The sequence below is a fragment of the Dromaius novaehollandiae genome, chromosome 6 (assembly GCF_036370855.1).
Source record: "Dromaius novaehollandiae isolate bDroNov1 chromosome 6, bDroNov1.hap1, whole genome shotgun sequence".
Classification (NCBI taxonomy): Eukaryota; Metazoa; Chordata; class Aves; order Casuariiformes; family Dromaiidae; genus Dromaius; species Dromaius novaehollandiae.
Window position 1 is genome coordinate 29,836,835 of NC_088103.1, and position 20,569 is coordinate 29,857,403.

Genomic DNA, 20,569 nt, shown 5'->3' on the forward strand with positions numbered 1-20,569 from the left:
CTGTCCTTTTTTCAAATGGCTAGAGCCAGATGCTTCTGACAAAAGTTCAAAGAACCGCCTCCTCCTTATTAATTAGAAATTATTTTAAGAGCTAAAAAATGAGAATTAAAAATGTTATGTAATTTGGCCATTTAACTGTTTTTTTCTGGATGTCGTGTACTTGTTCTCAACAACTGCCAATTGCAATGAATGCCACAGTTTAATTTTGCGTGGGAAAGTTATTTTCTTTTATGGCTTGGTGTTTGACAGAGTCAAATGTCATCTTGTTCTTGTATTGAGCCAGGGAGAAGAAAATCTCAAATAACCTTTTCTTATGCTACAGGTTATTTTATATTTGTCCTCATATCCCCTCCATATCTCCTTTTTAAGCAAAATACATTTCCAGTATTTTCAGTCTCTCCTTTTCTGATTATTTTTCTACACTTTCAGCAAGTTTTACCACATTTCTCTGAGTCCCTAATAATTCTGTGTTTTTGAGATGGAGAGGATAGTGCTAAATACAGTGTCTCATCTCAGATAAGGCAACAGCACTGATTTGCCAAACATATAGTGTTGCATTTTCCATACTGTTGTGTACGTGGTTATCATGTTGTTTGCTTTTTGCTATAGCTATTGCTTGAGGTCCGTTTCTTACTGATTTGTTCACAGCTATGTCCAGTTCCCTTTCCTTAGGGTTAATTTAAAACCTTGTGAGCATTTTTTTCCTATATAGTTTGCATTTACGAACCTGAAATCCCACTTGTCAGCTTGTCCCACTTGCTTACTTATCTACTCTCTCCTGAAATTTTACAGTTCTCTTCTCAATTATCATTTCGGATATTTGACCAGATATAAACACGGTCTTAAACTCCCTTGATCATTCCAGGAACTTTTTTTAAAAACAGAAGCAATATTTGTTACTTCAGCTCTTTTGCACATAACTGATTTTTAGTGAGGGATATTCTGTGTAGTGCTGTTAGTAGATCAGCCTGTTTATCCTCGAGCTCTTTCAGCGTTCTTGGATATTTACCATCTGGGCAGGTTGACAGCTTGTTAACATACTGCTGTCGCTATCCAGGTTTTCAAACAGGAAGTGAGAACGGGTCAGAAAGTCCTTTTTCAATTGATCTAATTCAATATGGGACATAAACTAAGGTTGAATTAAAATTAAAAATTGATTGGATGAATGGGAGAGTGGGATAGTAACATACACACAGAAAACCATCATCCGCTTCAATTTATTTGGAGAACAAATAAAATATTGTTAGTACAAATATGCATATTTGGGAGCAAATTACTCTCTGCCATAACAAATTTGAAGACAGAAGTATTACACTAGCATAACTAATTGGAGAAATTCAGAGCCTCCAAGTACCAGCACTGGTGTACAGCACACTGGAGTTCCTTGGCGTCCCAGTTCGTTTCAGGAAAACCCCTGTGCAGTGGGTTGGTGTCTGAGCACTTTGATACAGTGAACCCTAAACAGCCATGTGCCGGTAACGCCAGCCGTTAGAAGACAGAGTAATACGCAGAGGAACACTTAGCACCAAGTCAGGCAGTGTGCAGTGGCTCAGTTTTATCAAGCTGAACTCTGCAAGACCCTCACACGTACGGGTTAGTTCCTGACCACAGAAACATGTTTAGCCATTGCAATCAATAAAAGCCTAAATCACAACTTTACTATCATGTTCACATCTACAGATGTTTGCAATGTACGTGCACCAACCAGAGGGAAAGCGTGCTAGACACCTGGGGAGCCAGGAGCCGGGTGGATTATCAGCTCTGTTTGGTTTGGGGCTTCCCTCGTGCTGCCGTGGCGCTTGGAGGCAGCAGCCCGCTTAGCGCCCCACGGGTCCCCGGCGGGGAGCACGGCGCCCGCTGCCGAGGCCCTGCCAGCAGGAAAGGGTCTGTCACAAGCCGAGATCGTGGATGGAGCAGGTTAAGTTCTTGAGTCTCTTGCTGTATTTTGCAAGGACTGGGTGACTGTGTGGACTTTGAGGGATTTTCATGGAGAAGGACCATGTTATGTGTCCAATGATCAGGAAAATATTTCCTTGAAATGGAAGAGTCCAGGACTGTTTTTGACACTCGGTGTGGATTTATATTCTGTCCCTAGTTTTAACATTTTGGGCATGCTGACTTCTCTGATTTTTTTTTGATGCTGTTATCAGTAATGTTCATCAACAGTCTAAGGACTGTTTTTATTTATACGGTTTATATATTCTTTATTTTCCATTGCATACTAACACAGTATATTATAATGATCGCATACATAAATAACAATGTTAAACAGAGACTTAGCTTCCCACTAGTACATATCAAAACATATCACACACATTGTTGGCTCTGCTAATAATTATTTCCCATCCTGAAATGTACTTTGAACGGCTGTTATCAGCCATTCAAATAAAGTTTAAAAAATGAAAATAAAAGAATTCAGAGAAGTTATAATAAAAATGCAACACCAAACAGAACTCACCATATAATACAATTTATCTCTATTTCTGTTTATTTTTTTACCTTACAGAAACAAGATTTTTCCTTAGTGAATGTATGTGAAAAGAGTGCATTTTGGAATATTTTTAGATGAAAATAAGTAGAAAGAGAGGGACCTGCAAATCCTCGACATTACATCAAACAAAGGAAAAAGCTGCACATGGTGTAACACAGGTATTCTGAATGTATTCTATATATTACTTCCAGAGTAGGGAAGTAGGGAAGTTTATATTTGTAGTCTGTTAAAAATATAATTAAGTAGCTCTAAAAATACAGCACAATTCCATTAACAGTTGTTTCTGTCTTAGACATTAAAATGACTAAACAATATCAAGAATCAGCAGTATCCATTAATAACCTTCAATAGCTACAGTACTTTTTTAGTACTTCACATACTCTGTCAGTCATAAACAAAACCATTAGGGAGCTTAGAAAATCCATTACGACCACGGAGTACAACTAGTTAGCCAGAAGTAACAAATACTGTGCTGGAAGAAGTGGATTTTTAGAATGATTTTTTTTTTAAGTGTGAATATATATGAGATAAAAATCCTATTCTAGTTTTTGCCTGGGACTTTCAGTTGGTAGCAGAAGGAATTCTGAGCAAAGAATGAGGATCACATATGGCCTTATACCCAAAGGGGTTGTTAAAATGCCCAGTCTCTGAAATTAGGAAGAAACAACATAGGGAGTTACCTAATGAGCCTTTACTCTCTTCTGCATTAAGGACTGCTTGACTATCATGAGTTCTGTTTTAAAAATACCCTAACTCCTTATGCAGTGCAATGAAATGCTACATTTGCACAATAATAAACTGACTGTTGTCTCTGTGAAACTCCGGCTGACATGAATTGACTATAGAAAGTGATTTTCCAAGGAGAACAGATTTAGATTCAGCATTTTATAGTGACTAGCTGGCCATTCCAAAAACTACATAGGCATAAAGAATTTCCCAAAGTATTGGTGCCCGACTAGCGCCTAAAGGAACAGCCAAACTGATAACACAGTTGCATACTTTAGTAGATTAACCCAACAGACTAATCCCATACCACTGTAGACTGTACCACAGCTACTTTTACAGGTATTGTGAATTACAAATTCTAGTGAATCACACTCTTGCAGGTTTTTTAGCTCGTCCTTTAAACCTAAGAGTAACAGTGAATTCCCATAACTCAGCAAAAAGTTAACTCAGGATAACAATTACAGAACTATAGCATAGGAGATGGAGCTGGCTGGCTGTGAAATATAATGCCATGAAACATAACCTTCTGAAGGTACGATTGTGAAGCAATATATTGGGATCCAGTGTTTGAAAGATGCTACACTGTTTAATAAATGTGGGTAGCAGATTGGCAAAAGTTATCCAACTCCACTTAAACTCAGTCGTGTCCATAATACATACATAATGAGAAGGATACATATCTTTTATGTACATAATTTGATAGAAAGTGCATGCAGGCAAGTATAATGGAAGAAATCAGATCAAAATCAGTGTACATAATTCAATAGGATCTTGAGTAAGAGACTAAAATAAAAGACAAGACGAAGTAGAAAACACCACATGGTTTAGTGATAGATCAGTTCATGATCTTCTGTTTCATTCTTTTGACATGTAAGGTGGATTGAAGAAGAGGTGGACAAACTGAGCTGGCAATCACGGTTGTGCAGCCAACATTTAGAAATACCAGAAATTAGTTGGATTCATCTGGGAGTTGAAATCACACTGATATAAAAGCTAAAAACTTAAAAAGGAAACCTGTCAAGCTAATGATCACTTATCAAGATGATATTTGGACAAATTATTTGTTAAGAAAAGTATCTGGAGGCCATTTCATCTCTAGTCACACTGTGAGTCTATATGGAATAGCTAGTTAAGTCAAATACTGAACAGAGCATAGGCAGCTGTGGAGAAAAAGGCACTAAAAATTAACATTTCCAGTGCATCTTAACTTATTAGAGTAGCATTGTTCACATGGGGTGTTTTTTCTTACTTTTAAAATCAAAGACATTCTTTGTTATATTCTTTACTATAGAGGCATACAATTTAGGATTAGCTTCTTAAAATATATATTACCTGTCATCTTTCTTAATGATGCTTTTCTGCTGTACTCAGAGGTGCTCTCAGCAGCACTAATAGACAGAGGAAAAATGGCAAAGGCTGAAACTGCTCTGCCATTTGGGGACCTCTGTGAATACAGGGAGCCCCAGCCACCCAGCTTGCAGGATCAGCTTGTGTGATTAGCTAAGACACTCATAGAATGAAAAATCTTATTTGCCAATCCAAGTCTTCCTACTGTGCAAGTTAGAAATGTTAGAAATGTGTATAAACATATATGGTATTCCTGTGTGTGATTTAAAGATGGCATTGAAGTGCAAGGTTTGATAACTTCCTAACAGCAGAAGTGCATAGGTGTCTAAAATCCATCTATGCTCTCTTCCTGAACTGCACCAAATGATCTTCAGCAGCAAGTGTTGGTGTCTCACGAGTGATGCACTAGCTATATGTAAAAAAAGACTATTTAACTTTGAGTTTGTAATAGATTTTCATGCCAAATTCAGAACTGCTGTAATTTAACAGCCATAGGTAGCTTCCTTGGAGCTGCATATGCTCCACCAACTGAATTCATCCTGCCACATTCAAAATTCCCTGAATTTCAAGAGTATCTGTTACCAAACATCATTGCAGGGTAGTGGAAAAAATGACTTCACATTCAGTAGTCTCATTCAGAAGAATGGAGAAATTCACTGAAGATTAAATAATTGCACTTACAGTGGAAAGGCTTGACAGAGATACAAAGAATTCATGCAAGTGGTGTGTAATAGTTCAGATATAGAAACGATGCTAGCTGAAATAAGCTATGCTTCTAGCTTTTAGCACAGTGATGGCCCAAGTGTCATACCAGATGCTTGTTTTGTGCTGCTTCAGCATGAGGTGGAGAAAGGTCTTTATATCAGCTTTTATTCTGTTAATTCCTCCATAAATTAAAAAAAAAAAAGAAAATCAAGCACTTCCAACTACACACAATATAAAGCCCCATCCTACAAGCAGATCTATATAACTGAACCTTTTTACTGAGTGGTGTCCTGTTTAAACCAGTGAAGCACCACATAAATGCAATAATCTGTCCAGGTGATTGTTTATAGGATTGGGGTTAAATGCTGTATTTTTTTTGAGAACTTCTGATTAAATGTAAAAACCACCCGATCTTCAAAATTGTGCATCTTCCATGCAGTACAACACTGCAATATGCCTGTTTGGGTTTATTTTATATGTGTATAATATATACACAAATAAAAAGTATCATCTGCGAATAATATTTGGAATGTGAAAGACACAAAATGTAAACATTTTATTTGGCAGTTGTTTCAAACAGGTGAATAAATAAATGGAAAAGTACATCTTAATATTCTTTATAGCAACAGATGCAGTTGCACACATATTTACATATTGTGGATGCAAAGAACAGTTAATTTAATTTCTTTTTGTTAAAAAATGCAACTTCCAACACCACTAGACTTGACAATTAAAGATGAAGATACTAGTAATACTTTGTTCTAGCAATCTCAACTTTTTAAAGGCATTCATTTGGAAGTAAGATAAGAGAGTCATCATGCATTTAGTTCATTTTGTCCACTTATGGTAGAAAGTCTGATGTAATCTCAGAATTATGAGTGTCATGCGCTTAAGTCAACTATGACATGTTTATAAATCAATGTAGTTCCCTTAAAACTTGAAGCAAAGAGAAAATCTCGTTTATCGATGGAGACATGTATGAAAGATCTTGGTGCCTGTATGTTTAATTCTTGAAACTTCACAAATTTTGCTTTTTCAGCATCCCAATAATAGACTTGAGTGAAAGAATAATCACTTCCAAGAATGGCATATTGATAATTACTTATCTGAAGCGGTTGGAATACCATTGACCCTCGGGATGGCATCCTTTGTAAATCCAGGAATGCTGAACCACCCCATTTCATTACTTTAGAGTCCCCAATAAATCTTGTTAAACAAATGTATACATCCTCTTTCACTTTGAAATGTTTCACTGCATATGCATCTTCCATATCTTGGATATCGAAACGCTTAACAAATTCATTTGTTCCTTTGTTCCATTGATATATTACAGGTCTTTGGGAACTACTTGACAGAATTAAATGTGGTTTGCCGGCTATTTCAAGATACTCCACATCAGTATCTCTGTACCAGGCATGCAGAGACTGATGGGAATAAAATCCATTCCCATTCCATTTGTAAACAGTGGTGAAACCAGCTTTTGAACTGTCTGCAACAACAAAATACCAGTCTTCAGCAATCCTGAAAGTTTCAATGTCATTGGGTTTTCGGATTTTAAGGATTTCAATATCTTGAATTTTTATAAACTTATTAGCAAAAATATCTCTTTTATATATGTGGGAGCCTCCAAACAGCTGCGCGACAATGACATACAGCTGATTCTCAATAACTATAGGTTTACACACAACAGTTGAAGTACCTATAAAAAGAAAAATAAAAGACATGGTTAGCACCACTTTCTGGATCCTGTATCATAATGTTATTTGGCAAGCACTGCTCATACCTGTAATGTTGTCATAATTCCTGAACATCACTTCTACATGGTCCCATTCAAGAAAAATGCATTTTCCAGTAAAAGGCTGGGCAATAACCACGTGCTCATCATTCATGTATGAGAAAGTGTCTACTGACAGAGATTGATATGGCAGGGACTGATAAACTTCAAATTCTGCAAAAGCGCACACACACACAACATATGATAGTTGCAGAGATACTTTCCCTACTGTTCTGAAAGAGCGTCTACTTAACAGATACCAATCTATTACAAATTACATTATTTAATCACTAGTCAAATTTTCCTATTGATAACGGAGCACTACAACCTGTTTCTCATTCTTGCTCAATTAAAAGACGTACTATTTTATGTCCCAGTTCTTCAAATCCTTGTATAACATACTAAAGTCTGAGTACAAGCTGTAAGACCCCACTCCCAAATCATTCCTGTGTCAGGCTTACACCCGTACAGAATTCATACTGATTTTAGTGAGAGGTCTATCTGATAGGCAGCCTTATTGCAAAAATGGACCCTACATTAAAACAAATAGATAGCTTTGATTTTAATTTAACAGGATTAAATAATTTGAAGCACATTACCTGTAATAATGCAATCAAATTCTTTTGGAGAGAGGGTATTGATTTTGCGCTTCTTATATTCTGGTGGGCTTTCACAGTAAATGTCTTCAACTGTCGCATTGGTGCTACCCAGCCATTCCACTAACCACTTCAGCTTGCAGTCACAATTAAATGCGTTGCCTCTAAGATCCCTACAAAAAATAAATCATACATTGAAAATAAGGAGTTAGCTGTTGTATTTCTCCTTGCAGGACAACGACAAACTGGGCTCTTGTTAAATATGTACCCTCTTGCTTTTTCTTAATTGATACTTTCCCAGCTTAATTTGTCCTGACCCATCAGAGATCCTACCATTAGTTAAATCTACATACCAGAACCTAAACAGATTTTATTCCCTTAAGGAAATCAAAGAGAACTGAATTTGATAATCGGTAGGAAATTTCTGTTTACAGGTATACAAAGTCCTAACAAATTGATTGCTGCATATTTGGGGAGGTTGTTTCTTTTGGATTAGCTTTTCTTAGTAAGATCATTGTAGATAACAAAATAGCAATTAATGTAAATTGTCAGCCAGTCAGTCAATATTTGCTGTCTCCTTTAGGAGACATCATTTAGGGTTTTAGGAGACACAGGCGAAGGAGTTCTGTTAAGTCTTTTACAGTTGTCTTCCATCACATTTCAGAAAGCATGTACAGGAATGGGGACGTGCCAGGACCCGACTGTGCGACCAGCTGGCTGGGACCAGTCATGCCAAGCAATGCTCCTAGATACAGTGGTTATCTCCACAACCTCCTCCCGCAGCTCTGCGCTGTGAATTCAGCCCACCGTGCTCATACAGGGAGCTGAGAGAGGATGTTCTGCACCCATCACCCCATGTCAGGTCAACCAGAAACTGGTACACTGTAAACAGACTATATATCAGTGAAGCACCTATAGGATTTATCTGTTGATCTATATTTTGTATTTTTACTCATATTTAAGTTATATATTTAAACAAATTCATGCTTTGGGGTGGTTGCAATTAGATTTAGCATGGGATATGGTACTTATTAAGACACTTAAATTTTTGTGATAAAATATAGCCTTCCCAGAAATATTTGGATGTCAGAAATGTTACTTCCATTAAATATCTTCCCCCCACTCCTCACATCATGCTCTCTCATGCATTCCCAAGGATGTTTCTCTCTTTTTTACTAAGTCTTAACAAACATGCAGATCTCTTACATAATTATTAACAATATTACTTATCTTTGTAACTAGTGAAATATTACAAAACTAAAACAAATGATCAACAACATTAGACAAAAATCAAGCCTATATTTGCTTCTATAACCTGTACTCAACAGTAAGGAGGTCCCATTACTGGTTATTGGCTTGAACGGTCCTCTAAAGATGTCTCTTCTGTATTTTTTGCTATAATTAATAGTTTAAGAACTGAAGATTAACAAAAATACCAAGCCAAAATATTTTGCAATCTCTTCCAGTCATGAAAAGGGAATAGTCTGTTTTCTCTTCTAACTAGTGTTTGATAATAAGAAATTGATGATTTCTTACACATTTGTTAAAGAATCCAAGCCTTTGAAGATGTCTTTTGGAAGTGTTTGGAGATTATTATTTGCAAGACTCCTGTAAAAGAAGATACTTCAGTATCAGTGCTGGCTCATCAAATTACACATTTATGCGAGGTGTAATACAGAGTTTTTCATTGTTGTTTTTTCATAAAATAAAGAACCCTAGCATTCTCCAGCACTTAGTTCTAGAAGAGTGCTTTCAAGAATAGCTCATTTACTTTGTGACTCTTTCTTCCACTAAAATATCATGACTCCTCCTGCTTTCTTGACTCCTCAGCAGTCTTATAGCATTTACAATACTTCACTTAGTGGGGTAAAAAGTGCAATCATCACCTCTGGTGTTTTGCCAACACCATTATTTTAAAACAATTAGTCATGATTGGATCTACTAATGTTTTCCGTATGAGATAGCAATGTGTAGCATTCCTATTACTGCAATCTTCTGCTTTTTTTCCTCTCTGCTGGAAACAAAATCTTACTATTGGGTTTTCTCCTACTGAACTTAGGCTTCTTTAGCTCCTAGTTTTTGCAAATATGCAGTAATAGACAAGAAATTGCTGATCAGTATGAATTTCTTTCCTGGAGAGTGTGAGTGAGTGAGTGAGTGAGTGTGTGTGTGTGTGTGTGTGTGTAACCAGCAAAAACAGTTCTTAATTATTTTTAAATGACAGGAAAACAATCTTAAACTCAATGAGCATTCCAGCTAGTAAGAGTGCGAAGGACATGTGAGCAGGTTTTAAACAAAGAATGTATTACATTTCATTCAGGAATGTCTGTGTAAATCCACCAAAGATCCTGGGTTCTCCTAGATGTCACAAAAGACATGACAGGACGAGTATAATGTTACAGGGTATAGTTTAGGCCTCCTTTGATTAACAAAATTGTTTATTATTGATTAGAAAAAATGAAAATGGGAAGAAATCTTTCTCACGTAAGATCCCAGTTAGCTAGTAAGACTTAGAAACGTCTATTTTTACTTGTAAACACAAAATGTACTTAACTACAATTTCTCTACCGAAGTAAAGACACTTAGACATATACTTGAATTCCAGAACAGGTACAGACCTACTGAAGCCAGTGGGTCTACCGCATCATTTAAAATTAAGTACTCTTTGCCTTATCAAGAATAATAAATTTGGGATTCCGTTATTCCATTCTTACTTCACTGCTTTCTAAGTATATCTGATTGCAACATTGCTTGGTATATGTATGTGTGCTTCACTTACCCTTCATTTTATACGCAAGAGCAATTCTCTAAAAGTCAGCTAAACTCATGTGACCAAAGCTAAGTAGACTTGCAAGCACAGACAGGTTCAGCACCCTATATATTCTTTATGAACTGGTTTATATCAAACTGAAAGGGATGATAGACTTGGAAGTGCCAGTGGTTCACCACCGCCATGGAAATCTGGCTAAAAGAAAAATTTATGCAAGGTTTATACATTTGCCAATTTTTGGATTAAAATTTTGCATTTTATATTCCATCTAAAAAGCATACATATATGTGAGAAAACATACTGCCATGTCTAGATGGAACTCTGCATGGTATTTGGTTGATAATTACTAAGAGCTGAGTCAAGTACACAATTATACTTATGGACATATATTTTGCAACTCTGAAAGATGTGCATAGAAATTATTTCCCAACCCTAAATGTAAGATTTTGACATTAAATTAGTATATTAGTAGAAAAATGGAACTGTGTTATTTTTTTCTTACATACAATCTAAACAGCAAATTAATTGTGTCGCATAGCAATAAATACTAAATGGCTCTGCTTTATAATGACACAATGTAATTATCAAAGTTAATTGCATAATAAAACTACAAATGTTTGCATAGTTCAAGGCATTGCAAAAGTTATGTTGCGAGAAGGAAGTGAACAGATTAAATAGAGCAAAGTTCATATTCTCCTCTAACTTCATGGAACTCATTATTATGCTTATTTACCACGATTCTTTTTAATATATTTTAATGGATCAAAAGTACTCTCCTGTTTCTCAAATGAGAAATGCCTCAGGAGGCCAAATGCTTACTCTTGATTTGTATGTACAATCTGTCCCAAAGGGTGGGGAGCAGTTCTGCAAAGCGATTATCTAGTCACAGTCTGTTGTTTATGGACCTGCTTTTGCAGTTATTTTGTCTGAAAAATTCTCATTGTCCTCATGAATAGCACTCCATGTGCAGCAGCACCATGATGCATAAATCTATCTCCCAAAAATGTGTGTGCAACCACATGCAAACCGTAATGGCTTCTCAAATGCGATTCTATCTTTTGCATATGTGTTTTCTTATGAAACTGTTGAAGCATCCCCAGAAACCAACACAGCAGTCAAGACAAGATGTTACTCTTGGACTGCATGCTCAGTGGAGAAGGAACTGTGTCTTCCTCTGTGTTAGAAAAGCAATTTGCTCACTGGCAGTAACAGCTACTAAATAAATAAATTGATATAATAAAAAAATGTACTGGAACCTTTTGTGAATATAAAGCTATTCATGTACATAAATATTTTGAAGATGGGGTCCCAGTTACCAACCTTATCCTGTTATCTCCCTTTTCTAACAATACTATAATGATGCCTATAATATGGATTTTTACAGGATGTGCACAACCGGTCTATGTATCTTTTTCCCTCTCTTTCCTCTTTCCCCTTTGTCAGTCCTAGAGGCTTTCTATACGTAACCTTATATATGTGAATAGTCACAGTAAACTCAGTTTCAGCCAGTTGAGTCTAGTCTATTCTGACCCCAAAGGGAACAGTAAGGTGTTTTATGGTACAATTGCTACACGGTGCAGGATATGGTGAATTGCAGTTAAACTATTATACTTATGCATTAACTATTTAAAGGTGAATCTGTGCTGTCTCCTGTGTCTAGATTTATTAAAGAAAAAGCCACATGATCCTGGTTCAAACCTCTCTTGGAGGTTATCATGTTAAAGCAAAAAGGTCGGGATCCACTTCCCTGCCTATGACAAATACCCCAAGATATATGCTTGTAAATGCAAATGCTCAGAGCTGGGTATAAATCCGCGTCACGCACACCCCAAACGACTTAGCCTAAGTACAGAAAGTGCATTATATAACCCAGCCTCCTTCTCTTACAGCTCCCGTGGCTAATGTAGCCTCTGCTGCCGCGGCCAGGGGCCCGTGGCATGTCAGAGGGCGAGGGTCCGGCCGCGCTGCCGGGGAGCCACCGGGCTAGACTAGGACGTGCCTGGGAAGAGACACGCTTCCACCTCTCAGCTCTCACCTTTCTCCTCGCCACGTCCCAAACGGGGACTCCGACCCATTCCCTCGCTCTGCTGCCTCACCTCACCAGTGGCAGCTCCCTGACCCGTCCTGCTTCCTCCCTGCTCCGCCATGCTCCGGGCAGGGCAAGGCAGGGCGCTATGGCCACGCGCCGCTTGCACGCTGTTTGGGCACCGGCCTTCTGCACATACCACAGTTTGGAAGTCTTTGGTGGAGACTCAGAGATTAACGTTCAAATTAAATGAATATTAATATCGCTCAAACAAAGGTGAATAGTGAGATACCAAAATGCTAAATTAAACAACACAGTGGTTCAGTCACTATATTAAATACACCAAGTAATATATTCAACCACTTTTACTTACAGGTGAATTAAAGATTTCAGTCCTCTGAAAGTATTTCTTGAAATTGACTTAATGCTGTTGTTCTCTATGAACCTGTAACAGGTCGCAAAGTCATTCTGGTCAAAGCAATGCCTCGCACTTGGAAGCCCACCCACTCTATTCACAAATGCCAGGAAATATCATTTTGTCCACTCACAAATATTCTAGATGAGGAAGGCCCATGAAAGCATCATCACTAATCACATCAAAAGTGTTTGATGTAAACAACCTGTGTAAAGAGACGCAAAACAAAACACCATTAGGTTATCAGCATCTTTAGAAAATGGTCCAGCAAGCCAGCGTAGGCCAAACTTCCATTGACTGGTTTTATAGTTTTGTCTGTGTAAACGCTACAGGATCATAAAGCTGTGACATACTGCTGATACATTGCACCTTTGGCGTGCTGCAAATGGAAGATTTCCTAAGGACCCAACAATTCATTGCTTTGCAGCCTGGGATCACCTGATAAAACTCCATTGACTTCTGTGGGATGTAAGTGTGGGTTTATCATGCCTTTAAAATAGCGGGACTGCGCACGAGCCAGTGGACATGTACTTGGTCGGCAATGCGATGTTCAGGTATCACAGACGCCTAAGCTGTGCTGAAGACCACTTACGTTTGACGACAACATAGGGCAACTATCCAGCTTGTTAACCAGACATCAGGTTGAATTTGTACAGCTGGCAGGTAGGATAAACCTTTAACTTACGAGTTATACTTGTGAGCTTATATGACCTGAGGGTCCTGAGAAGTTACTGAGAAAAAATGGAAAATCTCTTAACATCATTTTAATTTAGACAGTGCTCAAATCAGAACACCATACTTTACCTATTGGAGATAGCACTGAGTGTACACATATATTTTTCATCTGTCTAGCTGTAAAAATACCAGCAACACGTTTAATTTTACGCAATCCTGTAACCATTACAAATGGACTAGCATTGATTTTTCCAGCCTTACTTATGATTCAGCCCTGTTTGCATTTGTCCATTTTAATGCAGCGCTGGCCTGCCGCACCCTTACCGTGGCGAGGCACTGGCAAGCGAGGCGAACTTTGCTCTCCCCAGTGGAACACTAGATGCACATGTATATTTTATTCAGTTGGGCCTAACGGATACATGGACTTACACTACAATGTCCTCAGGCATCCAGGAATTCAAGATTTCAAAGTACGAATTAATACACTTAATGAGTTAATCTCTTCTTTTTGCAGTTTGCATTAAAAATAAATTCCTCTTGATTTATTTTCTTCCTCGGCTGTTGCAAACTGTGCTTTTGGCATTTAAAATGTGTTCCTATATCTTTACAACAATATAAGCAGGAAAGTCTTCCTCTTTGTCAGAAACAACAAATATTTCTCTTTCTCAGAGAAAATAAGTATTTCTGTAAAAACTCTGGACCACAAGACCCATTTAGTAAATCTGCTGCCTGCAATTAATTTTATTTTTCTGTTGAGGTTTTGCTGGGTAATTTTTATTTTTCTGCACTCCACCCTCCTCGTAATTTACAAGAATAGGGTAGTGTCTCTTTAAATAGCCTAGCAGTTTAAATAATATAATAGTTTCAGAGATCACCAGGCTTACAGCATAGGTCTTGCACTTAGTGAGCTCATTTGCCTCCCATTTCGCACCCTCTCCCCCTTGCTCTGACGGCTGCATCACATTTATTTGATGCACAGCGCGGCTTCTCTCCCGCTCGGTGACCTCAAAGGCCAGGTCTGCTCCATCTGTGATCCGCCAACTGGCTCCTTCTGGGTTGGGGACAGAGGCTTGAGACAGTGCCCTGCAGCTAGGGACGGCGCTGCTCAGCAGCAGCCATGTGCTGTTAGCAGGTACAAATCCCAGTGCCACGACTGCCTCCCTCCCCTCTTACGTGTTCTCAGGTCATGGGTTTACAAGGCCCCCCCTGCACACTGCATGCTGCACAGAGTCGCATGTGCTGGAGATGAAGGCAGGGAGGTTTTGTCTGCATTTCGCGAGCGCTGCTGCTTGGCACTTCACCGTGTCTGTGTAGGTCGTTCATATTTTTGCTGTCACATGCAGAGCACAGAACGTACCATCGCGCAAAGAAGGGCTCTCCTGTCCTGAACACTGCGCTGCTCTTCTGGCCGGGCTGAAATGGGACTTCTGCATAGTGCCTGGCACAACGGGATCAACATTTTTCTACTGATCATTGCCACTACTACGGTAAAAATGATGCTAAATAGTAATAGAGGCAGATATATTCCACACTCAGAGATATGTGCCTGGCATACTGGAAATACCAAGTTAACATTTGGACCTTAAAAACGTAATGCTGGAGACTATTACATAAAAAATATGGATAGGTTGCTAAATCTTGCTTTTGGCTAAATTAAGCCTACCAATACAGTTATAACCATGCCGAGTTAAAACTTAGTTTAATTTTTAATTACCCTGAGTTTTGCATACATATTCTTCTGTTGCTTACTTTGTCTTCTTCCAAATGTGGAGTTTTTTCTTTCCCGCTTACAAACGGGAGCCTTGGCCCCACAGATACAGTCCTGCTTCTATGTGCTGTTTTTAAAGAGGGCTCATTTGTCTTAGATCAGCAGCCTGACGCTCTCCAAAGATGGCAAGGCGCTCAGCTACCATGTTAGACATATAGCTGGAAAAGTATTCAGCAATATTTTTAGAAATGCTAGGTAGCAGAAGTAAGTAATCCGTTGGCTGTCTGGGCCATTTTCACATATCACTCGTGAGAGCTCATCGTGGAACGAAAACTGCTCTCCTGGGCTTGGAGCTCTTGTTGCAGCATTTCATTAACAGCAGCTGAGAACATGCGTCTCGGGGAAGGGAAAGGCAGAGCATGCAAATAATTACTACTACCAAAATGCCCCAAGCTGTTGTCAGAGACTAAGACCCCACTGCGCTGGGCGCTAGGTAAACTCCAAATGAAGAGAACGTGTCTGCTCCCCTCCACCCTGCCTGGTCCTGCCTTCCCTGGTGGTGGGCTTGCTAAGTGTAGGTGGCACATCGTAGCCAAGAGCGATGGTTATGATGCCCTACTCACTCTCTTCAGACACAAGCACAGTCCAAATGTTGCCATGTCTGTTTTCTCTCCTTTGAAAGGCACACTGCAGGAATTATGTGAGATTTGTCCCTTTTGTGGCCTGTGACTACCTGGGAAAATCTTCTCAGGAAGAAAGCACAATAGAAAAGCATTTAGGTTTCCATAGTAACTACATTTACCTATTTACCCTGTATCCAAAATCGTACAGTATGTCTGCACCTCCTCATCAGCTCCACTTGAGGTAGCAGAGTACAGCTCGGGTCAGGGCTTCAGCTACCAGTGCACCGACAGTTTAACGTGAGAGCCCGAGGGCTCGGCTGGGGCGACATCACGCTTCTGGCCAAATCGAGGGTGCATGAGAAGTCAGTCTGGGACAGACGCCTAATTTGGATTTTGAGCATATTAGGGAGTCCTTCTTGCCAGATTTCTGAGACAGATCTGGATGTCTTTCAGCCTGGTAGCACATCCACTACAAACAGTCCGGGTTACACCCCCTCTACCTTTGTATAGCTAGCAATTATATAATCATATGCCCACATTTCTAGAAAGCCTGTGAACCGGTAAAGATCTGATATAAAAATGAACCTAATATTTAAACATGCAAAAATATTCTCATCTTGTGTATACCTCATCACAGTATTTGATTCTAAAATAACTGCTTAAAAATTATTATTGAATCTTCTTTACTTTTGTGTATTTTCAAAGAACATGAGAAAACAAATAGGGTCAAATCCAGGCCCTATCCAGACAAAACTCCCGCTGAAGTGACTAAACTTCCACAGAAGTCAATGGCAATTTTACACAAAAAAGGACTGCAGGACCTGTCCCACTGAAATGAAGGGCCTGACCTGAGAGGTTGTGAGGTTGCAGCCGGTGAGAGTTGCAAACGGGCAGCATTTGATTGGGATCAGGCCATAGGACTGCAGAAAAGAAACTGGAATAGTTGTTGCAATGCTCCGATCCCTACTGTAATATTAATTAAAGTATAATAAAGATAGCATATGTTCTGTCACAGAACGCTTCAGAACGTAACCATTCAAAGCTGCACTGACAACAAACACCCTTGCAAAATACTAAGCAAGTATATACAGTCTGAAAAAATTAAACATGCACTATCATTCAAATTACTTAAAACTCTCGTATTTTGTCATCTAATGGCTCTTCTCTTGCTATTTCTTATAAAATCAATACTGAGACCCTTTCAGTAGTATTTATGGACACAATTACATTTCACAACAAAAAATATTATATAAATATTTCTCACAGAAGCTGCAGAGATGGTGTGAGCAAAAAACTCCCTTCTGGGATTTTAGTAAAAGCAGATCTCACAAAGGATCTGGAAAGAAGAAAAAAAACAACCTTATGTTAATGTAGTCTCATATACTCATGGTTATAATACTGATTTGGGCATCACAGAGAAATTTATTTACGTAAGTACTGCAAATGAGAAAGAAAAAAGAGAAATGTTACAGGTTTCATGTAGTATAGAAAAAGGTCTAAAATGGTATGTGTGCACATACAGAGACAGACAGACAGATGAAAGAGATGTAGAAATCAGGATTCAAGGATGCAGCACAATTTTAACACATTAGCTGATGATCGTGAATGCTGGAGGTACTCCCTGCAGCAAGCATCCGTCAGTATGCACTGACAACACCACACATCCGAGTTCATTTTAAATCATAAATTAAATAACCAAATGCTTACAGCCCTTACAGTGAGATAACATCAGGCGGAACGCTGCGAGGAATAGATCTGGCATTTTCACATAAAGCATTATCTTTGGTACAAGTACACCAGGCAGGACATTTTGGCTTCACTGGTTTCTTCCCTTCAGTCAGCAAAAGCACAGATAAAAGGCATAAGAAATAAGCAATTCTTCTAAAGGGTCTGCTGGCATTTCCCATTCTTTTGATCTGCTCTCGTTCCAGCCAGTTGAAAGAATATCCCAAAACATGAACAGGGGTTCTTTATTCAGCCATTGGATGTCTTTCTATAAGTCCAGGTCAATATTTGTCTCTGCTTTCCCAACCCTTTTCTTTCTCTTTCACTCTGTTTTTGTAGCCAGAAACCTGCAGCTGATCTGTATGTTTCCACTCACTCAGGCAACGTACTGCTCAGAGAAGAGACCTGCGAGGTGCTGTAAGATGGGGAAAATCCAACCGGCTGAAGGAAAAAAAAAAAAAAAAAAAAAAAAAAAAGACTTGCATCACCACAAAAACACTGAGCACAACACAGCATTAGATTGCAAAGTGATGTAACTGAGAAATACACTGCTTTCTGTTTTCACAGGGAGGCCCTTTCCCTGTTACCAAAAATAGTACGGCATTATGTTTTGCTGGTGGGTGGGTGAGTGGGTGTGGGGTGGAGTATACGTGTGTGTGGGGAGAAATCAGTCATCTTTTACTGGATCCCTACAACCTCGCGAACCTCTGAGGATTGTGCTTTCCATATTGCACGCAGCAGAAGAACTAAAGGCAGTATCTCCTGGAAAATGAACCGAGGGAAACCATCAAGAGCATTGCTGCAAAAGCTGTTAGATTAATTCTTATCCTTCGCCCTTATTGCACATATTTGTACCACTGAAAAACAAGCTGCCACACATGGAAAATATTACAATGTACGAGAGAATGCCTACGACTGTCATGCCTAAACAAAATATTTTGTCATGCAAAATAGCTCTCAAACTGCATTTTTAAGAAAAAAAAACACTTTTCTTTGGTGCATGTTTTCTGAGCTTGTTAAATAAAGTGGATCAAGCACCACTCAGAATGGATGATATTAATTAAAAAATTCAAGTACAAAAATTCATTTGCTTGGAGACTGCTTTGCTCATTTTACATGAAAGAAAATGTTATTTAAACACTAGCTATGTTACAGCCACAGTTAAGAATGGCCCTTCCTTGAAAAATGACAGGAAAGGGACAAATCTTGATGGCAATAAGGAGTGCTTACAATATTCCCTGGGGGCTGCAACTGGGGTTAGTACTGGGTGCAGCAGAAGCACTCTGAGACACAGTCCTCACCCTGCAGGCTTTACACTAAACTATATTAAATATTTTATAGGGATTTATAAAAGATAAGCAGCACCTAAGTGTTATAACGTAAAGAACGGTAAGACAAAACTAATGGATGCCAAATAGCTGGAAGTCCATATGGGATGATCTTTTTCTTTCTGATGTAGGATTCCCATCAGAAGAGTTTGCAAACTTTAATAGGTCTTAACACTCCATCAGTGAGACTGACAGCATTACACACTTAGAGGATTGTATTAGCTTCAACTGATGGTACAGAAAGTTTAGCTCAGTTTGTGTCTTTCTTCCTCGAAAACGGTGCCAGCAAGGCCCTAGCACACACGCAGATACGTGGGCCCAGCAGGAATTTCAGGTACTGCAGGTGGAAGATGGCAAAGAGGGACAGCAGCCTGCAAAAGTGCAAGAAATGCAGCGTACGGACCCCAGGGAGGCCCCCGCTGACCGCGCACCCTCGCCCGGGCTGAAAACCCAGCGCGCTGACATCATCACCAAGCAAACGGCGCTACCTTCTCCCCTGGGCGCCAGGGTTACTCCTTGCCGTGGAAACGACGCACGGCAGCACTGAGGAGGCACCGGCTCTGCGGCGCTCGCTGAGGCAGGGCGCGCTGCCTCGCCGCCCCCGCCGGACGTGTGCGGCACGGGCTCCCGCGGAGGCCAGAGCAGCAAATCCGCTAACTTTCTGCTGGAAGAGAAAAGCCCTGTTGTTGTTTATTTGTTTACTTCTGGCAAAGCTACCCATCGCCATGGCAATATCTTGCCATTGATGGTGAAACCCCGTGTCTCATTTTTTAAGCTCATTCACTGAAATGCACCCTCAGTTACCTAGGCATTTCTCTTTAGTTCACTCTCCAGCAACACTGTGTACCGCCTGGAAACTTTGCAGGGTAGCAGTTTTTCAGCAACAAAAGCACATTCTGCAGCAGAACAGGAACCTGATTCTAACTTTATCCGTGCAGAAATTTGCCTTAGTTTTCTATTCCAAACTACGAGCCAAAACAACTGGGTTTCCCCCCCAAAAAATTGCAAGTATTATGACTATTTACAACAGCTCTGTGAAGAGAGAGGCATAAATTACATTTTCTAGGCTCCTTTCGTGCCCAGCTCAGTATCTTAGTTCTTGCCATGAAATAGTTTAAAAACAAATTGGTTTATGGATTTTTGGCAGCATACGCGCCCTCGAGCCATGGCAACATTTGGCTTTACCTGTGCCATCGCTGCTGGTTTTCTGGCTCAACAGCACGGGCAACTGCCTGCTGTGCCCACGTCCGAGCGCCTGCTCCTAGGGCCGCGCTGGCTTGTTTCCCCTTACGTTTTGGGTTCTGATATGAGCCAAAATTCAGTTCCCTGCTTTCAGCGAGGTTTGATGGATAGATGGAGGTGCTGTGGCTTGTTGCGTTAGATAGACTTCTCATTATCTGATGATTTAACTGAAAAATCTTCACCTTGCAGTGCAATGGAGGTGCTTGCTGGCAGACATGTTTCCGCACGGGCAGTGATAAGCTTGCACTGTGCTTCTGGCTCTCGTTATTAGTTCTAGTTTGGCTTTGGTGAGATATTAATTAGCTAAAGGCAGCAGATCCTTTCTGGTAGCATTAGACATATCGATACCGGCATTACATGCATTTATTTTCAAGCAAATCGTCCTTCAAACTAACTCAGTTTTCTCAGCCGTGGCTGC

General features: G+C 39.5%; 1 protein-coding gene across 3 annotated transcripts; it reads right to left on the minus strand.

The window, feature by feature from the left end:
• Positions 1 to 5,792: 5,792 nt before the first annotated feature.
• Positions 5,793 to 19,510, minus strand: LGI1 (leucine rich glioma inactivated 1). 3 transcript variants are annotated; one of them, XM_064514042.1, is made up of 9 exons: positions 19,398 to 19,510; positions 17,573 to 18,022; positions 17,121 to 17,192; positions 12,984 to 13,055; positions 12,809 to 12,880; positions 9,176 to 9,247; positions 7,643 to 7,812; positions 7,053 to 7,217; positions 5,793 to 6,968 (listed from the first exon to the last, which is right to left on the minus strand). In XM_064514042.1, the coding sequence occupies exons 2-9, from the start codon at positions 17,761 to 17,763 to the stop codon at positions 6,151 to 6,153; spliced, it is 1,632 nt and encodes a 543-aa protein (XP_064370112.1). In that variant the 5' UTR covers positions 17,764 to 18,022; positions 19,398 to 19,510; the 3' UTR covers positions 5,793 to 6,150. The 3 variants fall into 3 exon arrangements, with proteins under 3 accessions (XP_064370112.1, XP_025949952.1, XP_025949953.1); XM_026094167.2 differs by lacking the exon at positions 19,398 to 19,510 and having other exon boundaries at positions 17,573 to 18,036; XM_026094168.2 differs by lacking the exon at positions 19,398 to 19,510 and having other exon boundaries at positions 17,564 to 17,686.
• Positions 19,511 to 20,569: the final 1,059 nt, after the last annotated feature.

Coding starts and splice junctions, on each gene's coding strand:
- LGI1 (XM_064514042.1), bottom strand. CDS start 17,763: ATGGGAAATGCCAGCAGACCCTTTAGAAGAATTGCTTATTTCTTATGC. Junction 9,248..12,808: donor CTGAAATCTTTAATTCACCT/GTAAGTAAAAGT, acceptor CTTCTTTTACAG/GAGTCTTGCAAATAATAATC. Junction 6,969..7,052: donor GAATTATGACAACATTACAG/GTATGAGCAGTG, acceptor TTCTTTTTATAG/GTACTTCAACTGTTGTGTGT.